Consider the following 25206-nt stretch of genomic DNA (forward strand, 5'->3'; position numbering starts at 1 on the left):
AGTTCTGCCTGGGATGATCATGTCTATTAATTTTTAGGTTTGCTTTCCACCCTGCACCTCACTTTCTGTACTTTGTACATGGAATGGTGGTGAAGGTGATGTCCATGAGAACATGTGTTTTTTCTTTCCTTTCCCACTCTCAGCAAAGCTGAATTATATATCCCTTGCGCGCACAGAAGGGAAGAGAGTTGTAGGTGTAGGTGTGAAAAGTGGCCAGGTCACCCTTGTGGTAACTGGGATGGGAGGGAGGGTGTGATAAGACTTCCTCCAGGCAGATTCTGGATTCCTTGTGCCATAGTCATCATCTCCTAGCCTGACCAGTCTTTGCTAGCCCTTGGTTCTCTTCTTTAGATGAGTGATTTCTTTCTTTCTTTTTTTTTTTGGTGATTTCCTTTAAAAATCGAATCTTTACTATTAAGTTGCCCTTCTTCCTTTCTTCTTTCCTTCCTTCCTCCACTTTCTCTCTCTCATTCATTTCATTCATTCATCACATCAGTCATCCAATACAGCTGTTTTTGTTAATTCGGAATCTCACCTAATAGTCTTTATCTCTTTATATAAAGTTTTTAATGTTACTATGATTAGATCTGTATGTAATTTCATGTTGTTGCTCTTTACCTAATATCACATTATAAACATTCTTCCATCTTTTCCCTAGTTATTATAATTACCTAATTTAAAAGGTGGTCATTCTCCATTCTATTTGTAGACTATTGCTTATTAACTATTCCACTGTTGTTAGATTAAATTTTTTCCCCTTAAAAATCATTTAAATAGTGTTGCTAGAGAAAACTTTAAGCATTTAGTTTATTCTTTTTTATTTATTTATTTATTTTTTTTAGAGATAAATTCTTAGGAGTGAGTTCTGTTCTTGAGTTGTTTCATCAAGTGGCCATACTGTCTACAGTATCACAGACAATGCATGAACATTGCCACTTCCTGGGATGCTTACATGCTCTGTGTCTTGGATAACTATTTTGGAGGCTGTGTAGCTGAGATAGGCATTAAAAAGTCTCATTTCTTTCCTCATTATTGGGTGAAAATATATTTAAGGATTCCTAGTGAGACTCAGCCACCCACATCTGTGCTGTGGTAGGGGCGGCACAGTGTTCAGACATAAACAGACCCAGGAGTGAATCTTTGTTCTGCCTCTAGCCATTTGGGGGACCACAAGCAAGTTACTCAAACCCTCAAGACTCAATTTCTTTATCTATAAAATGGGGATATTACCTACCTTTAGGGACTGTTGTGAGGATTAAGTCAAGTTTTAAAAGCATATGCACAGCAAATTTTTGTTCCCTTTTCTCTCTCTTCTATCATTGTAATTCACTTCATTTAAAATTATGTTTTTATGTTCCTTTCTCATTTATCCACACGAGATGTGGCAGTGGTTTCATATAATTGAGTGATCTCTTTATTTTTGATTGATATTAACTCTTTATCTGTTCATATTTAATAGAAGTATCTTCCCATTATTTATCTTTAATACAACTCTGTGTAGACTTTCTGTTCTGAAGGGAATTCCTAAAATGGACATTTACTTTGTACCAAGATACTTCAATACTTTCATCTCATGTAATCGTCCAACAGTCCTGAAGGTAGTAGCTACCATTGCTCTTCATTTTTCAGAATACTGCTCACACATTCAGATGTTAAGTGGCTGGCTCAAGGTCACACTGAGGGTAGGGGGCGGAGCCAGGGCTTTGCCAGGCTGTCTGAGCCTGTTCTGCTGCCGCCTCCTTTCTTTCTCCTTGTGTCTGACCTTTTCATGTTCCAAGGCAAACAGCAGATTTCATCTATTCTCTGGCTAGGAAACCATCACAATGTGGATTATGGAAGTATTGAGGAGGTTAAACCACTTTTTCTAATTAAAATGATAATAGCTCCTTTGCCATCCAGGTGCTGAGTGATGGTGGCTTTCATGTCCTGTCTGTGGACTACAGAGGTATGTGTTAAGGATGGCATATAAAGATTTTTCAGTAAGCAGGAGAACTTTGGGTGGCCCTCATTTTGGAGGTAGTGAAACTCTGCTTGGCTTTCCTTGTTACTAGGGTTTGGGGACTCCACGGGTAAGCCCACAGAGGAGGGGCTGACTTCAGATGCCGTCTGTGTCTATGAGTGGACCAAAGCAAGAAGTGGTACCACGCCTGTGTGTCTCTGGGGCCACTCTCTTGGTACAGGGTAAGTGGGGTCTGATGATGGCTTTTGGTGGTGGTGGGAGTCCTTGGGGCTTTAGTGTCCTCAAAGGTAGCAGTGAGCAGAGGAGGAAACACTGAGCTAGGGGCCTGGGCTCTGGTTTCTTTCATATCCCACATGTGGCTAGAGACATCGCCATCGCAGTGTGCCTGTTTGTAATGCAAGGGAGGGTGTATCTCTGTGGTTGCCTATGACGCTGAAGCCCATTCCAGAACTCTCCTTGAGAGTATTAAAGAGAAGGATTCTTAATTTAGGGCCAGGGGAATCCCTCGAAGTCCTATGCAAAGTTTTATGTCTGTGTTCCTACCAGAGGGTCCAGAGTTTTCATCAGATGCTCATAGGGGATGTTGCATTTTGTACTATTTAATTGACTGTAATGTCACTGCTTCACATATGTACTAATTTTCGTTGCCTTACAGAGTTGCAACCAATGCTGCAAAAGTACTAGAAGAGAAAGGTACTATAAAATGCCTACATGTATAATATCTTGGCTTGGGGTGGGGAAGTAAAGATAGCCTACTGACTATTGTGCACACTCTGAACACAGAGATACCTGAAGCACCCTGACCTTAGACAGCCTCTGATAGTGTAATAAACTTTCTTTTCTTCTATTTAATAGAAAACAATAGTTGCTTTTCAAAGCCATGAAATTAAAAATAAATACTCAGGAAGAGTTAAAATTCCCTTTGAAAAAGCCCTTATTGGGGGATCCCTGGGTGGCGCAGTGGTTTGGCGCCTGCCTTTGGCCCAGGGCGCGATCCTGGAGACCCAGGATCGAATCCCACATCCGGCTCCCGGTGCATGGAGCCTGCTTCTCCCTCTGCCTGTGTCTCTGCCTCTCTCTGTCTCTCTGTGTGACTATCATAAATAAATAAAAATTAAAAAAAAAAAGAAAAGAAAAAGCCCTTATTGGGACGCCTGGGTGGCTTAGCTGTTAAGTGTCTGGCTTCAGCCCAGGGCATGATCCTGGAGACACGGGATTGAGTCTCATGTTGGGCTCCCTGCATGGAGCCTGCTTCTCCCTCTGTCTGTGTCTCTGCCTCTCTCTCTCTCTCTCTGTGTGTGTGTCTCACGAATAAATAAATAAAATCTTTAAATAAAAAAAAAAAAGAAAAAGCCCTTATTGTGAAGTAAATGTTACTATGGAGTAATTTGGAGTACAGGAGAGGAAAAATTCCCTTATGAAGTAGCAAGCTGGACTTGCTTTCTGCAGCCTCTCTTCCATGACATTTATATCAGCTTTTCCCTGAGTGTTCTGAGAGCTGTCTCAGAATCCCTGGAGGTGCTTATCATAAATACAGGTTTCCTGGATCCTAGCTGTTTTCATGAATTAGAATTTAGAATTAGAATTTTGGTGAATACTACAAGGTGATTGTGATGTACATTAAAAGTTTGTCATCTCTAAAAAAAAAAAAGTTTGTCATCTTTTGCATTATATCATAAACTTGTCAGTACCGGTCAGGTTGAGTTATGTGAACATTTTAAAGCAAGTCACCTGCTATACAGTGTTAATTAATTACGGAAATAAAGCAGGCATTATTTCCTGCTCCTCTAAGCTCTCATAACTCCCCATGCACACTTTCTGCACAGTGTTGATGATGCTGTATTATCTGACCAAAATTCCCACATAAATGAACACTTCGCTTCTTGGATAATACAGTGACCTTAGAATTAAGAACACTTTAAGTCCATTTACATCCCCAATGTATGAACTCTTGCTATCATATATTTTAATTTTCTCTGTATCACACACTCCATAAAAGATTATTATTCTTATATTATAAAACCAATATTTAGATTTATCCTTTCTTTGCTTTTTATTACTTCTAGCATTTCTGTGCTTCCATTTGGGATTTTTGTTCTGCCTATCTGTGGTAAAGAATTCCCTCAGTTTTAGCCTGAAAATATCTTTATTTTATCTTCTTTTTTTTTTTAAGAGATTTTATTTATTTATTCATGAGAGAGACACAGAGAGAGAGAGAGAGAGAGAGAGGCAGAGACACAAGCAGAGGGAGAAGCAGGCTCCATGCAGGGAGCCCGAGGTGGGACTAGATCCCGGGTCTCCAGGATCACACCCTGGGCTGAAGGCGGTGCTAAACTGCTGAGCCACCCGGGCTGCCTCTATCTTCCTTTTTTGAAGGATATTTTCCCTGGGCATAGAAATCTTGGTTGGCAGTTATTTTATTTCAACACTTTGAAAACAACATCCATTTTGTTCTGGCTTTCACTGTTCCATTGGGAAGTCAGCTTCCAATCTTCCTGCTGCTCTTTTGAAGATAATGCTTTTTCTTCTGGCTATTTTGAGATTTTTTTTTTTTTTTTTTTTGGTCTCTTTCATCATTTTTACTGTGATTTTCCTAGGTGTGGTTTTCCTAGTACTTATCCTGCATGAAGTTCATAGTGCCATAATGACTGTGGCTTGATAGTCATCCATTTTGGAAAATTGGTCATTATATCTTTAAATCTTATGCCTACCTCATTTTTAATTTTCTCTCCCCCTGGGACTCTAATTATATGTATTTTTTTTAGATCTGTTCCTACATCCTGTGTGTCTCCAATGTTCTTTCCTGGGTTTTCCAGACATTTTTCTCTTTGTACTTTAAATATATTTTGAAAAAAAAATATTTTGATATATTACACAGTTCACTATGTAATATCAAATTTTATTAAATAGTACAATTTTAACAAATATTTTACTATATTAGTTATTATATTAAAGTGCATACATGATTAACACCAATATCTAGATCCTTTGTTGATCTATCTCTATTATCTGTTTTTTTTTTTATTTTTTGGCCTCTTTACTTTTTGTATGTCTAGTTATTTGTTATTAAACACTAGATACTGTTTATGGAAGTTGTAGAGATAATTTGAGGGGCTAGGGGTAATATTATCTTCTTCCAGACAAAAGTTACTTTTCTCCTGAATGACAGTTAAGATTGGGGGGATATCATCTTAATCCAATCAGAAACTGAGCTGATTTGAAGCTGGACTTCAGTTGTTTTTAGTTCACCATTACTCCCAGGGTATAGTCTTTTGAAGTCACAAAAAGCCTGATAAATTTGTTAGAGTCCTCTTTCTTGTCAGATTCTGGACTCTAAATTTTGTTCTTTTAGTCCTGTAGGAATGCTGAAAGTTCTGTCTAGTTCTAAGCCTCTAAGAGAGGCCACCACTGTTGCTTTCAAAGTTTATCTGCTCTGAAGGGAAAAGCAGCTCAAACTCTTGTGGATTTTTTCTTTTGATATTGACTCTCAAAATCTCACTGATTTTGTAGCCTTCAGATGCCTCCAAGCATATGTATGTATACACAAATATGCATATAGTAGTCCTTCCTTATCCATGGGGGATATGTTCCCAGACCTATAGTGGATGCCTGAAACCACAGATAATATTAAACGCTATGTATACTGTTTTTCCTATATGTATATAGCTATGATAAAGTTTAATTTATAAATTAGACATAGTAAGGGAATAATAACATACTGAAAATAGAACAATTATAAAAATATACTATAATAAAAGTGATGTGATTGCGGTCCCTTTCTTAAGATACTGTACTATACACACAGTTATTCTTGTGGTGATGTGAGATGATGAGGGAATGATGTAGGAATCATGATGTAGTGTTAGACTACTGCTGACCTTTTGGCAATATGACAGAAGCAGGATTATCTGCTTCTGGGCTGCTTTTGACTGAAGGTAACTGAAACTGCAGATAAAGGGCAACTCCTTTGTACATATATAAACACATATCCCCATCTGACACACATTTTCTAATTGTTCTTTGAGGTACAACTAGCCAAAACAACCCAGTCAGCCTCTGGTACAGTCTTAATAATGGGCTACAGGACACTCTCCCTTCCTATAGTACTTTGCCTATAGTACTTTGCCTTCTCAATTGTCCAAGTCATGAAAACTTGTGTTTTAGAAGGTAGTGATTTTAACTATCATGAATATAGAAATCTCCTAGGGTGGGGATACCTGCTAAAAATGCACATTCTCACTCTCCTCATCTCACTCTGACTGATTCAAGTCTAGTGTGAAGTCTAGGAATTTGCATTATTAACAAGCTTCACAAATAACTTTGGTGTAGGTAGTTCATGTACAAGACCTTGAGGACTCCTTATTTAGGAAAGATAGTATTTAAATATGATAGGGGAGTTATTTCTTTTTTATTGTTTTCAAGGATTCCCAGTTGATGCTATTATCCTAGAGGCTCCATTTACCAACATATGGGTTGCAAGTATCAATTATCCTTTGTTAAAGGTGAGTCTCTGATTCAGAAGATGTAAAAGTGTAGGCTCTTTCCACACCCTTATGCTTATTAATCATTTTCCTTTTCTTAATATTATATGTTTCTAAGTTATTCTAACCTGATATAGGTTATTAACCAGTTCTTATTGAAGAAGGGCACAATGGCTTTTAGATTTTGTAGTTCTTTTATTTTCTTCTAATAGGTTGAGAGTAGTGGCTTATTAAGAGTCACAACTTTTTCCCTCCTTTTCTATTAACTGTACCTTTTATCATGTAGTTTTTAAACATACTTGACTTTATTATTCTTCCTTTCTAAAGTGAAAACATGACTCTTATATATAGTTTTTAGCCCTATGATTGTCAGCCATGTGTTTTTCATTTTTTTAAGATAAAAGTCTTTAGAGAATTTAAGGAAGCTGCCAAATGGTTTTACACATCATCTCAAGTAGAGAAGACAATCTTTTTAAGAAGAAAAAGTTTAAAGAATTGGGCAACAAAATCTAGTTTTTTATCTGTTGTGTAGATTATCCTAATTTCATAATATCTTCGCATGCCTAATGCTCAACTGCTTATAATCATACTGCTGTACAAATGTTAGCCAGTGAGCCAATGAGCCAGAGAAAGAGAAAGGATTCTCAGAAAGGATACAGGACCCCAAATTTTAAATTATTGATTAATGTTAGAAGGCATTTTAAGGGTACTTTAATCCAACTGCCTACTTTTGGAATCTTTTTTGTAATAAATCATAGAACTTTCCAAATTTGTTAAATATTTTGGGAGAAGGCATTTCATTACTTCTGGGGACAGCAGTTCACAGAACCACATAATCTTGAAAATGTCAGTACAATAAATTCCATCTCGATACAGGAATCCTCTGAACAATAGAAAATACCAAATGCTGTGTAACTGGAGATACAATAAAACACTTTCAATTGGTTTTAGACAATTAAATATTCATTTAAAAATAACCACTAATTGAGCATCAGTTATTACTAATAAATTCACTAACTTGTAGGTATAATTCAGATATAATCTTTCCATATACTTTTCTTTTTTGAAATTCTAATTTTGAAATTTAACGTAATAGGAAATATATAATTTAACAAATAGTTATGAACTGAACATCCATGTAACTAACATTTAAGTCCAGAAATTAGCATCATTAGCCCCCCAGAAGTCTCCTGTGTGTCCCTTCCCAATCCAATTAGTCTCGCCTTAGTTGTAATACTTAGACTGAGTTTGTGGTAATCATATCCATGCTTTCCTTTATAGTATTACCATCTCTGTGTGCATCTCTAAGCAATATAATTTTGTTTTTGAACTTTATATAATTAGTAGAATTATATAGGATGTATTCTATGTTTTTCAACCAACATCTTATTTGTGGGATTTTATCCTAGAAGCATAATTATAATTTGATCATTTTCATTGCTTTATAGTATTTCATTGTACAAATATACTACAATTTATTGACCTATTGTTTGTGGACATTTGAGTTGCTTTCTGTTTGTGGTAATTAATTATATTGCTATGAATATCCTTGAATATGTATTCTGAAAACGTGTACACATTTCACTGGAATATGCCCTAGAGTGGAATTGCTGGATACTAAGATATGCATATGTTAAGCTTTAGTAATTAGAGTGCCACACATTTTTCCAAACTGGCTTTACCACTTTACTCTCCCACCTGTTGTGTATGAGGGTTCTAGTTGCTTCACATCCTTGCTAGAATATGGATATCTCACTGTGGTTTTAATTTGTATTTCCCTTATGACTAATGAAGCTGGGCATTTTTTTCATGTTTATTAGTCATTTAGATATTATCTCTTATGAGATACTTGTTCATGTCTTTTGCTTATTTTTAAATTATTTATTTGTAGTTTTTCATAGGATGATTCACTAGAAAACTATTTGTATTGCAAGTATATTCTCTTATTTTGCCTTTTTGTTTCCTTAGTGATAGCTTATGTTGAAGAGAGTTTCCTAAATTTAATGTGGACCAGTTTATCAATTATTTTTTATGGTTAATATTTTAAGGAAAAGTGTTCTGCTTAATACAACTCTGGGTATCAAAGAGGGTATGAAGATACCCTTCTATGTATCTTATAGAAATTGTTTTATCTTTTACACATATAACTATAATCTACAGGTATGGGTTTTTGTATATGTAGGAGATAGAAGTCCATATGGATATCCAGGTGTAATACTAAACAAACCTTCCTTATCAACTCTGCAGTGCCAATGTTTGCATCTATCATGGCTTAATATATATGGATCTGTTGTAGACTCTCTCATTTCTCTCCTTTGTCTATGTGTCCATTCTCATATGAATACCACATCACCTAATTAGTGTAGCTTTTTGTTTGTTCTTTGGCTTTTTTTTTTTTTTTTTTTTTTTGAGGGGAGGAGAGGAGGAGAGAGAGAGTATCCCAAGCACAAAGAAAAAACAAAAAACAAAAAAAAAGGAGTATCCCAAGCAGGCTCCTATCCACCATGGAGACCAATGCAGGTCTCGATCTCATGATCCTGAGATCATGACCTGAGTTGAAATCAAGAGTCGGACACTCAACCAACTGAGCCACCCAGGTGCCCCTAATTACTGTAGTTTTATGTTTTTATAACTGGCTATGTAAGTTCTTCAGCGTTGATCTTCTTATTCAAGACTTATCTTGACTATTTTTGATCCTTTGTATTTTTTTTTTTAAACATTTTTATTTATTTATGATAGTCACAGAGAGATAGAGGCAGAGACATAGGCAGAGGGAGAAGCAGGCTCCATGCACCGGGAGCCCGACGTGGGATTCAATCCCGGGTCTCCAGGATTGCGCCCTGGGGCAAAGGCAGGCGCCAAACCGCTGCGCCACCCAGGGATCCCTGATCCTTTGTATTTTGATGTATATTTTGACATATACTTAGCAATTAAAAATTGCTATTAAAAATTTCCCAGGATTTTGATTGGAATTGCATTAGGGCTATATATAATTTATATATAATTTATATATAATTGATACCTTTCTAATATTGAGTCTTCCAATTTATGAACATGGTATTTATGTTTATTTTGATAGAGAGATTTTTCTTAATTTTTGTTTTAGGTCAGCTTCTCCTAGAAGCAGAACCCATAGCAGGGATTTAATGTGCATGATTTATTGAGAGTGCTCTAAAGGCAAAACCTGCAAGGTCATATAAATGAGGGCTGTAGGATAGGGTTGGGGAAAGAGCAGAACAAGATGTGATTTCAGGTGAAGTGTAGCTTTGGCCTGATCCACATGGGACTCTAAGCTTGAGTCAATGGGGGTGGTTGTTTCTGTCATCCACAGGATTAGAGGATAGGTTGGGGAAGGGTGATATAACTTTCTGGGGCACTGCTGTTTGTTATCCAATGCTAAGGAGAAAGGAAATAGCCAACATTTACAGCAGTAATTAATTTTATTAGTCTCTTCAAAGAACCAACTCAGACTTTGTTGATTATCTGTATTGAATGCTTTCTATTTTATTCTGGTCTTACCTTTGTTATTCCCTTTCTTCTATTTTCTTTAGATTCAATTTATTATTTAAAAAATTTCTAGAGATGGTACTTTGATAATTTATTTTCAGTGTTTCTTCCTTTCTAATATATGAATGAAGGCATACTCTACCAAAGCCACTCTTCAGATACATTCCACAGTTTTCAAGTGCATTTTATTATTTTTTTTTAAGTTTTTTTTTTTTTTTTTTTTTTTTTAAGATTTTATTTATTCATGAGAAACACGGCAGGGGCAGGGGGGAGGCAGAGACACAGGCAGAGGGAGAAGCCGGCTTCCTCCAAGGAGCCCGATGTGGGACTCGATCCCGGCTCCCGGGATCATGCCCTGAGCCAAAGGCAGATGCTCAATTGCTGAGCCACCCAGGCGTCCCTTCAAATGCATTTTAATTATAATTTAGTTCAAAACATTTTGTAATATTGCAACTTCTTTGACCTGTGGATTATTTAAAAGTGTATTTTGTAATTTCTGTACATTTGGGAATTTATATTTTCTCTTGACTTTTAGCTTAATTCTACCATGATCTGAGATTTCTCTCTATATGATTTCAGTTTTCAAAATTTGTTCAGACTTGTTTTATGTCCAAACATATGGTTAATTTTGGCATATGTTCCATATGCTTGGAAAGAATATGTTGTTTCTGGTGCAGTGTTTATATATATACCAGTTAGGTCAACATTATTAATCATGCTATTCAATTCTCCTATATTTTCACTTATTTTTTTTTTTTACTGCTTTACCATTATTCAAGGAAGAGGTACTTTAATACCTCACCATGATTGTGGAGTTGTTAATTTCTATTCTGGTTCTGTCAATTTTTGCTTTAGCTTTTTCAAGTATATGTTATTAGGAACAAACATCTAGTAATAATGTAATTTTACATCTTCCATGTGAATTGATCCTTTTTTCATCATGAATATCCTTTTTGATTAATAATGCTTCTTAAAGTCAGTTTTGTCTGTGTCTGATATTAATAAATCTGTTTTGAATAGTGTTTGTATATTGTTTGCTATTCTTTGACTTTAAACTTTTCTGAATTCTTGTATTTCATGTATATCTCTTGTCAACAGCAGATAGTAGGGTTTTGTTTTCTTTTCCAACAAGCTTTGTCTGTTAATTGTAGTAGTCCATTTAACTTAATGTAATTATATTTAGATTCATATCTATTTTCTTACTATGTTCTATTTATGTCATCTGTTTTTATTTGTGTTCTTTTGCCTCTACTTCTTGCTTACTCCTCACTTGCCAGATGTGTCTTAAGTAGAAGAGTGGTGTTGAGTGTCAGTTTCATCTCTCTGAGATTTCCTTCTCTCTGGGATCTAAACAACTCAAGGTGCCTTGGTAGGTCTCTGACACCTTCACAAAAAGGTTCCTTAAATATTTTTTTCAAGGTTTCCTAGTTGTCTTGGGCAAAAAGTTTGGTTTGTAATGATTCTACTATTATTAGAAGTGGGGAATCTTCCAATATTTTTAAGTTTGGAACTTAAAATGTCATGAAATCTTAGTTTAATAGGCACCTTTATGATTTAAAGTATGGATACTAAAGTATTCCTTTAGTATCATGCTGTCTATAAGAGCTATAGCTCTGGTGTCAGACTTCCTGGGTTTGATTTTCAGGGCTGTCACTTAATAGCTGGATAACCTTGGACTAATTGGTTTTAATGCTCTAATTCCCTCATCTATAAAACAGGGGTAATAATATATTCCAGATTACTGTGATAATTAAATGAATATATGAAAAGCATCTATAATAGTGCCTGGAACAGAGTAAATGCTGAATGACTATTAACTATTTTATCAGTGGAATGCCATAAGTCTGAACATTACTGTTAAATAAGAAAGTGTAGGAGGCGTGAGACATACAAATAGAGTAAAAGGCATGGGTCCTTACACTCAAGAAGCTTCGTCTATTTGGGGAGATAGGAAATTAATGGCGAATATAAAGTAATGGCAGGGATTTCCATATGTCATTTTGGAATCAATTTCATTATTCAAAATATGAAGGCATCATGACACAGAGAAAAAGAGAATGTGCTTTGGAGCCAGACAGATTTGGTTTCTGTCACTAACCCATTATGACCTTGGTAAGTTATTTTCCATCTCTGAATTTTCCCATTTTTAAATAATGGGGTTGATACTGCCTACTACCTAAGGTTGTTTAGAAAGTTAAATCAAATAAGATAATCGTTGCAAAGTACCCAGCTGCTAGTAGGGACTCAACAAATGTGTTTTCCCTTTCCCCAGCTTTTCTATTGCTAAGTGGACTAAGTACTTTTTATTGCTAGGGTAGGACCCAGAACAGTAATATCAGGGTAGGAAGAATCAGGAACGAGAAGGGTCTCATGGGCAGGTATGGTCAGTAAAGACTTACAGAGAGATAGGATCTAAGCTCCTTTCTTGAAGATAAGGGAGAGCAGTTAGAAAACAGAGAGAAGGGCAAAGTGTGAGCCAAGGCATATGGCCGGAGTGGGGCAACTATGAGCTATAAAATACCTTAGAGTCCTATAAGGCTTTCATGAAAGATCTTGCACATTTGTCACCCTTTTAAATCCTCAAAACAACTGAGTTTTGCATTGTTGCCTCACTTAGAGCCAAGGGAAATGGTGGCTCAGAGACTTGCCCAATTGTCACACACCCTAGAAGAAGAGGAAATGGAACTCAATCCTACATCATCTAACTCTAGGCAGACAGACTGGAGGTATGCAGCCTCTGGAATGAAGGCTTGTGGTCAGATGTGGATGGGCTTGCAGCCAGGAGTTTCTTGTTTTGAAGTAGCTTGTGTGGTACTGCCAAAGCTTTGTGACAGTACGTGTCACATTAGTCTTTTAGGAATGTATTTGGTGGCATTCTGCAAGAGAGTGGTGGCAGGAAGACCAATTAGGGGCCCATCGCTGTGGTCTGGGCTGGAGGGGATGGTGACCTCTGAGTCTCAAGGTGCACCCCCAGCTGGGGAGGAATAATGGAAGTAGGTTGACTTGGGCCTGCTTTCTTCTTATTCCTTGGGAATTTGAGATGAATTGCTTAAGAGCTTCTCTTACTGAATTTTCCTCAGAGGAGTTCTGATTCCGGGGGTGGCAGGATCAGAAGACAAAGACAAAAGAAAACAAAGCAAGAAATCTTGCCCTTAAGTTATAGGTAAGAGAAGGGAAAAGGAAGACGCGGAAGGATAGGCAGTATTAGGATCTCCAGATTGCACCTGAATGCAAATCATTTGCCATGAGACCGTGCAAAAAAAAATGCAAGCCAGATGAACTCCCATTGAAAACACAGAAGTTTTCCCAGAAGCAGCAGGCCTAGGCCAAAATTGTGAAGCAGACGTTTGTTTTCACTGGACCCAGTCTACCTATTCTGTACCAATTTCCCTATAATGACATGAATTACTTTTTAAAATCAGGAAAACAATTTTTTTTAAGTTCATTATGTTTAGAAAGACACTATTCTGTGTATTACCACAGTTCATAGTAGAAGACTAGAACAAATGAAGTATTATAGCAGCTGATTCTAATTTCTCCAGATCATAAAGGTGCAGTGAGACATATAAACTTAAAATTGCTTCTACAATGAATAGAATTCTTTCCTTTTAAGCTGGCCACAGCCTACCTGTGCTGTACCCAGTTCCTTTGGCCATGTCGCATGTATTATGTAGCAGTCTCCTCCCCACTCCACTCTCAGGCACAACAGAGGAATACATGTGATACTTTTCTGGTCTTTTCTCTTGGCAGATATATTCCAAAGAATAAAATCGGAATGAAATTCAAGTCACATTAAGATGAAAATGACAGATAATAGCATACAGTGTATGTCAGGGATATGTGCACAGTATATTTATTCCATATTCAGCAAGTATTTATTCTAGTGTCTGTTAGGTTCTAGGAACTTTCCTATGTTCTGGGAACACCACAGGGCCTGACTTCCTATGAAGTGTAATATCTTTACTGGGAAGACAGAAGATAAGTACACAATAAGCTGATTTTTAGGAGTGAGAAGTACTGTGAAGGCAGTGACCAGTGTGTGTGTGTGGAGGGGTTGGTTGGTAGGGAAAGCTGCCCTGAAGAACTATCATCTGAGCTGAGACTTGCATGACAAGAGGCTGACATGGCAAATCTGGAGGTTTTGAGCTGGAGGAAAGGAAGGGCAAGGGGCCTGAGGTGGGTTTGAGCCTGATATGTTCCAGAAGCAGAAGACAGCAGGGCTTGAGGGTCGACAGCAGTGCATTTAGTGAGAGGATAGACAGGGCAACAGCCAGATTCTGTGTGGCCCTGAAAGGCTAAGGTGGTGGAAAAAAGGAAGAAAGAAACAAATCATACATAATCCCCACCATCCACAGATTATCACTGTTAACATTTTGTTGTTTTTGCTTTCTATCTTTCTTTAAAATATAAATAGCACCACTAACTTTTTATTCACACTTGTAAAGGAACAGTGATAGGCATAATCTAAAAATGCTTCTACAGTAAACATAATTTAACTGGTTTTGTTACAGAACAGAATATTCTGATTAGTCAAAAATTCTGATGCCAAACTATGGAAAGAGCCCAAATGTCCATCAGCTGATGAATGAATAAAGAAGAGGTGGTGTAAATATATACATATGGCTGAGTAATATTTCATTGTATATATATACCACCTCTTCCTTCCTTCCTGTACTTTCCAATTTCCCTTCAATGACGTGAGTTACTTTTAAAATCTTCAGTTTTGTTTTTTAAAAAGTTTATTATATGTAGAAAGTTGCTACTCTCTACATTACTATAGTTCATGTAGGAAAACAACAAATGACATAGATACAGGCCATGTTTTAATTTTTTTCTTTTTTAAAAATAGATTTACCGGAAACTGCCAGGATTTTTACGCACACTTATGGATGCCCTGAGAAAAGACAAAATAGTCTTCCCTAATGATGAAAAGTAAGCTAACGATGAAAAGCTGTCCATCATTACTGTAGCTGGGGATTCTAGAGGGTAAGCAGTGACTGTAAGTCATCAGAGGGTCAAAGCAAGGCCCTGTCAGACATGCGCTATTAAGTCAGGAGAGTGGATCAGAGTAAAGAGCTGGAGCAATTAGTTCTCCAAGTCAGGCAAGCTGGACTTCAAGTTTGAGCATCCTTTACATATTTAGAAACAGATTTGGTTAACTATCATGTGAATTACTGAATGGGTAGATGAGAATTGTTAGATGGGTACTAAACTTTGGGGTAACATGTCCACAAATTTTTAGCATTTGGTATTTTCCTCCTGTCTAATTTGATGACTTCACTAATTCAGTGCTTTCTCTGAAGTCATAAAAGGAGCTGTAGATTTAGGGTCTATCAAGACCTTTTAAAGGTACTCTGGGGTCTAGCCTAACATTCCTTGGGAATCCCTGACTTCTAGGCCTTATTCCCCATGTAGCCAAAACCCACCCCTCATTCAGCCTATTGACCTAACAGTAAGTCCAAGGACCAGAATTTAGCAAGTCAGCCTCTTGCAGCTGGACAATTTAAGAGTGCCTCCAAATGGGTGGTTGTTATCAGTACTTTATGTTGACACACTCGAGGGCTCTAACCTTCTCAGGAGTAACAGTGAGTCACTGTGACAGGGTGGATGGGTATCAGAGTTTAGGAAATATTGTTTGCCATAGCTGCCAGAATGTTGAACAAGTCTTCTTCACGCTGTAGGCTTTCTGAATTATCAAATTAGGAGGTTGATCAGGAAGGTGATTAAAACCTGTTAATTGAGTGTCCATCTGTACATTTATGGGGAAAAGTAAATACATTTTTATCAAGAGTTCTCTTTAGTCCTGTGGTAGTTCTTGTTATTTTTGAGTTGTTTTGTTTCTTTTGTAGTCTTTTAATTAAAATATTCCAGAAACTATGAAATAAGGATGAATAAGGAAAAAGATGAAGTTCTTTTAACTGCACAAATTCCATGTTTTTAGTATTTTTCATTATTTAAAAAAATAATATAGAAATAAATTTAATTAAGTACTTAATTAAATTGTATAAGTAAAGAGATAATCTTGCCTAGAAGACAAAACAGTTACTATATGAAGTTTACTATGTAGAAGTTGTCATTTTTGAGAGAGGAGAAATCTCATATTTTGAGGCAAACCGCATGTTTTGCTATAAAGCTTTAACTTAGAAGAAGAGAAATCTCAACATATAATTCTTAAACTGAATGCTTTTCTTCTATTTGTCCCTAGTGTTAAATGCCTGTCTTCTCCCCTTCTCATCATACATGGTGAGGATGACAACACGGTACCTTTGGAGTTTGGAAAAGAGGTAAACTAAGAGCTCAGGGCTGGCTGAGCACACTGTACTTATTACATCACCATTTTCTCATCTAGCCAGACTTCAATTAGAGCCTACAGGAGGGTCTTATACGTTATAAGGGATTCTCTACATCCCTAACTAGCCATGCTGCCTGGTGTTACAGTATGCATCAATGTTCTATGCTACTTAGCTTGAAGGAGTGTTTGTGGCAGATTCTGGTTCCTCATCTAAAAGTTTATTTGTGGATCTGCAAGTATAGAGAAGATCTCAGGCTGCTCTGGGACCCTCCTTGTAGTCTCATGGTGGCTCCAGAAATGGGATGCAGTTTCTTTTCTTTTAAACAAATAGAGTGGGTCCATTGCAGTTCTTATCCCCTTGTAGGGAGGGTGTTGGCAGAAGGATGAGGTTCCACCAGCATTCAGTGTTAGCTGTGGAGTTTCTAGTTCCTTAGCGTTATAGGTAGCCAACCCCAGGATTGGGGGTGGAGTAGGGCTGGGGAGGGGCAGTGGAGAAGGGTCCCCTATCTCTGACGTAATGGGACTAACTCCCCAAGTTGCCTGTTTCTGTACACTTTTAGGAAATTATTATTTTTAAAGATTTTATTTATTCACGAGAGATAGAGAGAGGCAGAGACACAGACAGAGGGAGAAGCAAGCTCCTTGCAGAGAGCCCAATGTGGGACTTGATCCCTGGACTCCGGGATCACACTCTGAGCTGAAGGCAGACGGTCAACTGCTGAGCCACCCAGGCGTCCCCCCTTTTAGGAAAATTAAATTAGAAAAACACCAGCTTTGATGGTCAGCCTTTGAGTATCTGCCTTTCTGTCCTGTGCAGCTCTATGAAATTGCACACAATGCATATAGGAACAAAGAGAGGGTCAAGATGGTGATCTTTCCTTCTGGTTTCCAGCACAACTTCCTCTGTAGAAACCCTACACTACTAAAAACTGTGAGGTAAGAGCTGCTTTGCTCAATGTGATTATCCTTCTCTTAAAGGCAATTAGACACTAAGGGGGGCACTTGATGGGATGAGCACTGGGTGTTATGCTGTATGTTGGCAAATCCAACTCCAATAAAAAAAATATATATACAAAAAAATAAATAAAGGTAATTAGGGCTGTTCTGGCTTACTTAGACCAGAAAGTGGAGAAAGCATGTGAGCTGATCTAGCTCCTTTTTTTGCAGAGATTTCCTGAGCAAGCAGTGGGCATGAGGTCTGACAGTAACGGAAATCTGCAGTGAAGACTTGGTCCAAACACCACCCATGATGCATATTTTTTATGTAAAATTGTACTGGGCTGCTTTGATGAGCTGAAGTCACTGACATTTCTACAAGTCACTTGCCATCTTAGGGAAAGCATGGATGTTGGGCATTATTGAAAGTTCTCATTTAGCTTATCATAGTCTACTTTGGAACAAATGGAAACCTCACTGTAGAGTATCAGAATTTAGTAAAATTTGGATCCCATTGAAAAATGTGTGGTTACCAAACATGCTAGGGACATTTGTGAATAAAGTCTTGGTTGGGTCTTAACAGTGTAAGAAAGGTGCACTAATGTAGTTAAGTAGTTTGTGTTTCAGTTAATTTAAATGGTATTGAAAAGTTCCAAGTATTTTCTAGCTTTTTGAATAGCACTGAAGAAAGTCCTAGCATGCTACTCAATCAGCCATCAAATAACGAGTTTTGGGACTCATGTAGCCCTTGTAAATTGACACTTTATTTTTAGCCCTAAATACAGTCACATACTTTCCTTCCCAATTCCCAGAAATTCTTAATTAGGTTATGAGCTGACAAAACAAAACAAAATCAAAGAATGTTGTAAAAGTGTTTAAATCCAGTAAGAAGTTTTTTTTTGTTGTTGTTATTGTTTTCTAGAGACATTTTACAACTTACTTTCCATTGGCTTTGTTCACCCCATTGCTAGATTCATTGGATAGGGAAATCTTGAGATCTGAAGGTTCCATGTTCCAGATGTCCCTGGCATATTCCTTAATTGTTCGGTCACTAGAGAACTTCCCTGCGGCAGCTATGTTTTTGAGTACCATTGTGTTCCAGGCCTTTGGATTCTGTAAACAACACATCAAAATATGGCCCATGGCCTGAGTGCCTGTTGAACTTTATGACGAACGCTAGGCCAAGCATATCCAAGCACATTTCATGGGGAGAATGAGAGGAGTAAGATGTAGTGAATCATAAATATATTTGTTTCACAGTTGAGAGCAAGATAGGTCAGGTCATGGCTTTTCTCCTACTTAGAGTATATTTCTCTTAATAATGAAAAAATGGTATTTTTCATTTTAAGAGAAACCATGGATGTAAATCCCCTAATTTGTAATTGTTGCTATGGTTACAATATTTTGGCATGCAAGCCTTATTTCCCATGCTTTACTTTTTATTTCACCTCCTTTTCAACTGCGGGGGAAGGAAGGGCTAACATTCATTGTCTGCTGGATGCTGTGTCAAGAGAGTTAACCTGTGGCTTACATCATATTTGAAAAGCACTGCTCTAGAATGGTAGCTATTGTGCAGGCAAATAATGTAATGGGACAGTTTATTGACCTACTTCTCTTTTCTTCTTCTTTCTGAAGGTAGATGCCCCAATTGATTTACACTGAATCCCAAATACCCCATTGGGGTTTTAAAACAGGATCAATTAAAGCCTTATACTTAATAAAATATATAATATCTAAATTTTATAATTTTTATGTAAAAGAATATAAGAAACTATTTATTTTATAACCTCATGATTTTGTAAAGAACTTTAAAAGTTAATTAAAAATGACCAGAACAGGGGTACCTGGGTGGCACAATCAGTTAAGTGCCTAACTCTTGGTTTTGGCTCATGCCATGATTTCAGGGTTGTGAGTTCGAGCCCCGCATCTGGCTCTGCGCTCAGCTCATAGTCTTGAATTTCTCACTCCCTCTCCTTCTGTCCCTTTACCTGCCCCTTACCCTGCTGTGCTCTCTCTCAAATAAATCAATAAATTTGAAAGAAAAAGACTAGAACATTACTCAAAGCCATTAGCAATGCATTATAAACATTTAAAAGAAAAACCAAAACTATGATTATTCTATAAGGTACTGCAACATGGAATCTAAAACTAGGTTATTCAGACTTTGAAAATTTACTAAATAAGAGGAGAATAAAAACTTCCTTTTCTTTACTTTCTTTAGCTATTTAAATGGATAATGAATAGGCTTCCCAATATGTTTCTAAACCTGACAATACGATAATTGTTATGAGTAAAAACTTCAGATTTGCCCTAATGAACAAGAAAGAATGAGCCAAATGCTGGGCTTTGAGATGGGCATCTCTGGATTTGGGCCATAACATTACCAAAAGGGATCTACTGTGGAAAACTGACATTCACATTTGTCCTTGCCCTTGTTCATATTTTCCTTTCCTGCTCTATTTATACTTCCTGTCCTCTGTAGACATTCTATACACAAGCAGGAGTTGAGATCAAGGGGAAAGAGGTAGAGTTGGCCATTTTCTTCATCTTTGAGTTCTTGGAAGCAAGTAGTGAGCCACTCAGCTTAACTTGGGTACTGCCTCTCCTTGCTGATGGTTATTGAGTTTACTCTGGGCTATACATTTTTGGGGGACTGGATATGATTCTAGCAGAAGATAAGGTCTGTAAAGCAGCATGGGGCTTGACAGATTCCATTTTAAAACCCCTTTGGGACCTGTGGGATGACTATAGGAACTACCTGGTCACCTGTTTTGGGAAAGGGATAGAGAGAAATGTTAGTGAATCATGTTTTAGTTGGAAGTAGTTACTCATGTGTCCAAAGGGTGTGAAGATTTTATGGAACCCTGCTATTCTGCTGTAGAATGGCTTTTGAATTGGAGGGCAAAAATTGAGACTACTAGGGGCAAGGGCAATCATGCCCAGAAAGCTCAAGGTATCAACCTCAAGAAAACCATCCTGGAGTCCTGGAACAGAACCAGTCTCCTTCAGTATCCTGTAGCCATCCCTCTGTAGTGCCTGCAATTACTTAAAGTCTTTCTCATCAGAGATGGTCAACGTTTCCATATTTATTAGCATTTACTAAATGTTCCCGGAGGGCTGGGCTATTATTTAATGAAGATGCATAACCTTGCATGTGAAGGGTTACTCACATGGCTCTAGGTTTTTAAAAAAATTTTTTTTAATTTTTATTTTTTAGTAAAGCACATTCTTTCTTGGTTCCTTTCTTTTCCTTAAGTTCAAATAAGAAAGCTCCCCTCTCTATGTACATCTATATTCTATATGTAGCCTCACTCTGGGTAGTCCAGGAAAGGCACTATTTTTGCAATTTTCATAGAATAGGGTCAGTCCTTATCCTAATTAACTGACGCTCAGCCTGAGAATTATCTTAGCAAGTTTTCAAATATGATGGTGATCCTCCCCACCACCAGAATCTCTCAGAGAGGGGCTGGCATCTGTATTTTGGAGAAGCTGCTTTGGTGATTCTGATGTATGCTTTTGGTGAAGGACCCCAGCATGGTGCCTCCCACAGAGAACTCCCCAAAGCCTGTCAAATAAATGAGTAAGTAAAATGAATATTTAATTTTACTTTATAGCCTTAGCTTCCACGGCATGCCTGCTACAGGGTAGGCACTCAATAAATACTGAATTGTGATTTTTTAAACTTGGATATTAAAAAATTTACAAATGCTACTTAGAGGTCAAATCCCAGTCTCTGTCTGAATTTGGGAAAAGTCAAGTTTGATATGAATATCCTAGACAGTTGCCTCATTTCTATTTTTGGATTAATGGGGCTCTGTTATTTAGATTTAATAAAAAGAAACAAAAGTTTTAATTAACCGAAGTAAACTGGTTTCTTTTATAGGTTTCAGCAGTGTACTCACCATGTACAGCTGGCTGACTTTTTCTTGACACTTGACATAGGCTTCATAGTCTGCAAAGACTTTAAACCTGTATTTTATAATTGGAAGGAAAAAAACAAAACAACAAAAACTTCATTAAAATATGTGTGCTAAGATTCCACTTAAAATTCTCTTTTGCTGGGATCCCTGGGTGGTGCAGCGGTTTGGCGCCTGCCTTTGGCCCAGGGCCTGATCCAGGAGACCCTGGATCGATTCCCACGTCGGGCTCCTGGTGCATGGAGCCTGCTTCTCCCTCTGCCTGTGTCTCTGCCTCTCTCTCTCTCTCTGTGTGACTATCATAAATAAATAAAAATTAAAGCAAAATTCTCTTTTGCTTATTTTTTTATTATTTTTTTTTAAGATTTTATTTATTCATGAGAGACGCAGAGACACAGACAGAGGGAGAAGCAGGCTCCATGCAGGGAGCCCGATGCGGGACTCGATCCCGGGACTCCAGAATCACATCCTGGGGCTGAAGGCAGGCGCCAAACCGCTGAGCCATCCAAATAGCATCCCTTGCTTCTTTTTTTAAAAGACTTATTTATTTGAGAGAGAGAACATGGGCATGAGATGGAGGAGGGGCAGAGTGGGAGGCAGAGAGAGAGGGAAAGAGAGAGAATCCCAAGCAGACTCCATGCTGAGCATGGAGCCTGATGTGGGGCTCGATGTCATGACCCTGAGACCACGATCTGAGCCAAAACCAAGAGTCAGATACTTAACTAACTGAGCCACCCAGGGGGCACACTCCCCCTCCCCCAAATTCTCTTTTGCTTAACATCAGGCATGACTGGTTTACCAAACTTAAATTTCTACTTACAAGAATTTTAACCAGCCCTCAACCTTTATATGGTTCTTCCCACATGTAAGAATGTCAACATGTGGATTTATCTGAAAGCTGGGTATACCAGTGGAAAGAGAAAAATAATACCATATTTATGGGTCTTGTTCTTAACCTTCCTAGCATAGTTAGAATATCTAATTTTTCCTTCCACATGTAGGTTAGCTTCTCAGATCACACATCTATGCTAGTTATACAGATGTGTTGTAGTTGGTTTAAGATGTTCTTACCCCTTTTCATTGCTCAAATAGCACCATCTTCTTGGGGGAACTCACCTGTCATGATAAAATAGCATATTGATTAAATCTTTGAAGAGGTCAGGCTGCTTGGGAGAGAAGAAGCCATTGTCAATTTGATCAATGGCCAGCTTCAGCTCTGGAAGTGCTTCATAATATTCTTTTGCGTCATACCTGTGGGGGTGATAAGAAAAAGGTTCTGTTAGTGTGTGTGGTTAACAATACACTAGACAGGCACCTTCCAGGGAAAATGGCAGAGTAGGAGGACTCTAAGCTCATCTTGTCTCATAGATACAGCTAGATAACCCTCACATCAGTGTAAATAGCTGAGAAAATGATCTGAAGACTGACAGAACAAACTCTTCACAGCTAAACATAGAGAAGTCACATCAAAGAGGATGGGAAGGACAGAGATGTGGTTGGGAGCTAAAGCGACCCATGGGACTATCTTCAAGAGGGAAGGATGCCATGGGCATGGAAAGGGGAGAGAAACAAACTCTCACACTAGGGAGCCCACATGGGAAGGACAAATCCCCATAAGATTTTGCTCTAAAAACAAGAGGGGTTGAATTTTGTGAATTTTTACAATCAGCGGAGCTTACCACCTGGGGTTTTAAAAATCAGCAGGCTTGGCTTTGGGAGAGTAAGGACAGCAACAAGAAACCAAGTTCCTGCACAGCAAGGGGGCCCCATGGAGATATAGTATGGAAGCAGCAGTTTAAAAAGCACCTGGGCTATACTAGAGGGAAATTTGTTTACTAATGTCAGAGCATGTGCTAAATGGACAGGGATCTTTTGGAGACTTCTCCAGGAATAAAGGAGCTGGTGGGCACTATTTCCTTTCCCTGATCCCTAGCCTAGCCGCATGGACACCTGTGGGAACAAGTGCTATGCCAACACTCACTACCTAACTTGCTAACAGTGCACCCAGCCTCCTGGTTCTCCTGCAGATATGCCCTACCAGTCAGCCCTCTGTTCTAGGTCCTTTTACACAGCAGACCTTTGCAAACCTTGTTGGCACTGTCCACCCTGCCTCTGTGTTCTCCTGTGGTCCTGCTCCTTACAATATGCTCTTGGCTGGAGCCCACAAGGGGTGCCACAAGCCTGCAAGCAGCCCCAACAGGAGCCAGCATCAAAGTGAATTCTGTCCCCAGGGAGAGGGAAAGATAACCATATACAACAATCAGATTGCAGCCCCAGCAGTGGGCTGGGGCAGACAGCTGGTCTGATTGCAAGCCCTGCCCACCAATGAAAGCTCAGGGGATGATACAGGGAGAGCGCACTGCAGTTTGGTGTGACTACAGCTCTGGCAAATGCCTGGTCTGACTCCACTCAAGTCCAAGGCAGCCCCAACCTGACACAAGGACCAAACCATGCCACAACAGGCAAAGAACCATTGCAGACAATTGGACTGAAGGAAAAAATGGCTCAGTTACAATAGCAGGCAGGGCACATGCAATATGCATAGCACCAGGTTCTGGTGAACAGAGGCTGATGCACCACTAGAGGGCACTACAGGACCTCTTATTCATAAGGCCACTGCTTTTAAGAACAGATGTAGCGACTTTCCTAACACATAGAAACAGACACAGAAAGTTAGACAAAGTGAAGGACAGAGGAAATGTCCCAAATGAAAGAACAGGACAAAATCATAGCAAGAGACCTAAGCAAAATGGAAATAAGTAATATGCTTGATAGAGATTTTAAAGTAACAGTCTTAAGATACTCATGGGAGTTGAAAAAAGAGTCAAGGACCTTAATGAGACCCTTAATAAAGAGAAAACATAAAAAAGAACCAGAGATTAAGAACTTAATAACTGAAATTAAAAATAAACTAGATGGAATAAATAGTAGAATAAAGAAGCAGAAGGGATTAGCTACCTGGAGGAAGAGTAATGGAAAACAATCATGTTGAAAAAGAAAGAAAAAGAATAATAAAAAATAAAAATAGATTTAGGGAATTCAGCAACACCAACAAGTGTAATAACACTGATATTACGGGATCCCAGAAGAAGAAGAGAAAGAAAAGGGGGCGGAAAATTTATTTGAAGAAGTAATAGCTGAAAACTTCTCAAATCTGGTGAAGGAAATAGAAATCTAGATCTAGGATTTGGAATCAATACTAGGAGATCCACCCCAAGACACATAGTAATTAAAATGGCAAAAAGTAGTGATAAAGAGAGAATTTTAAAAGCAGCAAGAGAAAAGAAAACAGTTATATACAAGGGAAATGCCTAAGGCTATGAGCTGATTTTTCAGCAGAAACTATACAGGTCAGAAGAAAGTGGCATGATATATTCAAAGTGCTAAAAGAAAAAAAAAATGCAGCCAAGAATATCATTCATAATAGAAGGAGAGATGAAGAGTTTTCCAGACAAACTAAAGTTAAAGGGATTAATGACTACTAAACCAACCCTACAAGAAATGTTAAAAAGAATTGAGTGGAAAGGAAAGACTAGGAGTAAGAAAAGGAGGAAGCACAAAAGCAGTAAAAATAAGTATAATAAGTATATTTTTAAAAATCAGTCATGGGGGGGATCCCTGGGTGGCGCAGTGGTTTGGCGCCTGCCTTTGGCCCAGGGCGCGATCCTGGAGACCCGGGATCGAATCCCACATCAGGCTCCCGGTGCATGGAGCCTGCTTCTCCCTCTGCCTGTGTCTCTGCCTCTCTCTCTCTGTGACTATCATAAAAAAAAAAAAAAAAAAAAAGTTAAAAATCAGTCATGGGATCCACAAAATCAAAAGATGTAAAGTATGACACTATATACCTAAAATGTGTATGTGTGTGTGTGTGGGGGGGGGGGGAGTAAAGAATGGGTTCAAACTTAAGCAACCATCAACTTAGTAGAGACTGCTAAATGTAGAGGTTGTATACAAACCTAATGCTAATCACAAATCAAAAACCAGTAATAGATATTTAAGAAGAAAAAGGAACCCAACATAACACTAAAGAAAGCCAACAAAACCATGAGAGGAGAGAATAGGAGAAGAAAGGACTAGAAAATTGTAAAAACAGCCATAAAACAAGTAACAAAA

General features: G+C 38.1%; 2 protein-coding genes across 2 annotated transcripts in view; one reads left to right on the forward strand and one right to left on the reverse strand.

Annotated features, from left to right (window-relative positions):
• The window catches only part of ABHD12B (abhydrolase domain containing 12B), a 29938-nt gene extending 12182 nt beyond the window's left edge, over positions 1 to 17756 (forward strand). The window contains exons 6-13 of the mRNA XM_077909265.1: positions 1900 to 1945; positions 2052 to 2181; positions 2616 to 2653; positions 6383 to 6462; positions 14798 to 14880; positions 16154 to 16232; positions 17058 to 17176; positions 17408 to 17756. Coding sequence (XP_077765391.1) covers positions 1900 to 1945; positions 2052 to 2181; positions 2616 to 2653; positions 6383 to 6462; positions 14798 to 14880; positions 16154 to 16232; positions 17058 to 17176; positions 17408 to 17435 — 603 coding nt within the window. The 3' untranslated portion in view covers positions 17436 to 17756. The remainder of the gene's footprint in view (positions 1 to 1899; positions 1946 to 2051; positions 2182 to 2615; positions 2654 to 6382; positions 6463 to 14797; positions 14881 to 16153; positions 16233 to 17057; positions 17177 to 17407) is intronic.
• Positions 17757 to 17920: 164 nt separating this feature from the next.
• The window catches only part of PYGL (glycogen phosphorylase L), a 43004-nt gene continuing 35718 nt past the window's right edge, over positions 17921 to 25206 (reverse strand). The window contains exons 18-20 of the mRNA XM_077909264.1: positions 22210 to 22344; positions 21079 to 21145; positions 17921 to 18289 (exon numbers count right to left, since the gene is read on the reverse strand). Coding sequence (XP_077765390.1) covers positions 18113 to 18289; positions 21079 to 21145; positions 22210 to 22344 — 379 coding nt within the window. The 3' untranslated portion in view covers positions 17921 to 18112. The remainder of the gene's footprint in view (positions 18290 to 21078; positions 21146 to 22209; positions 22345 to 25206) is intronic.

The sequence above is a fragment of the Canis aureus genome, chromosome 9 (genome assembly GCF_053574225.1).
Source record: "Canis aureus isolate CA01 chromosome 9, VMU_Caureus_v.1.0, whole genome shotgun sequence".
NCBI lineage: Eukaryota > Metazoa > Chordata > Mammalia > Carnivora > Canidae > Canis > Canis aureus.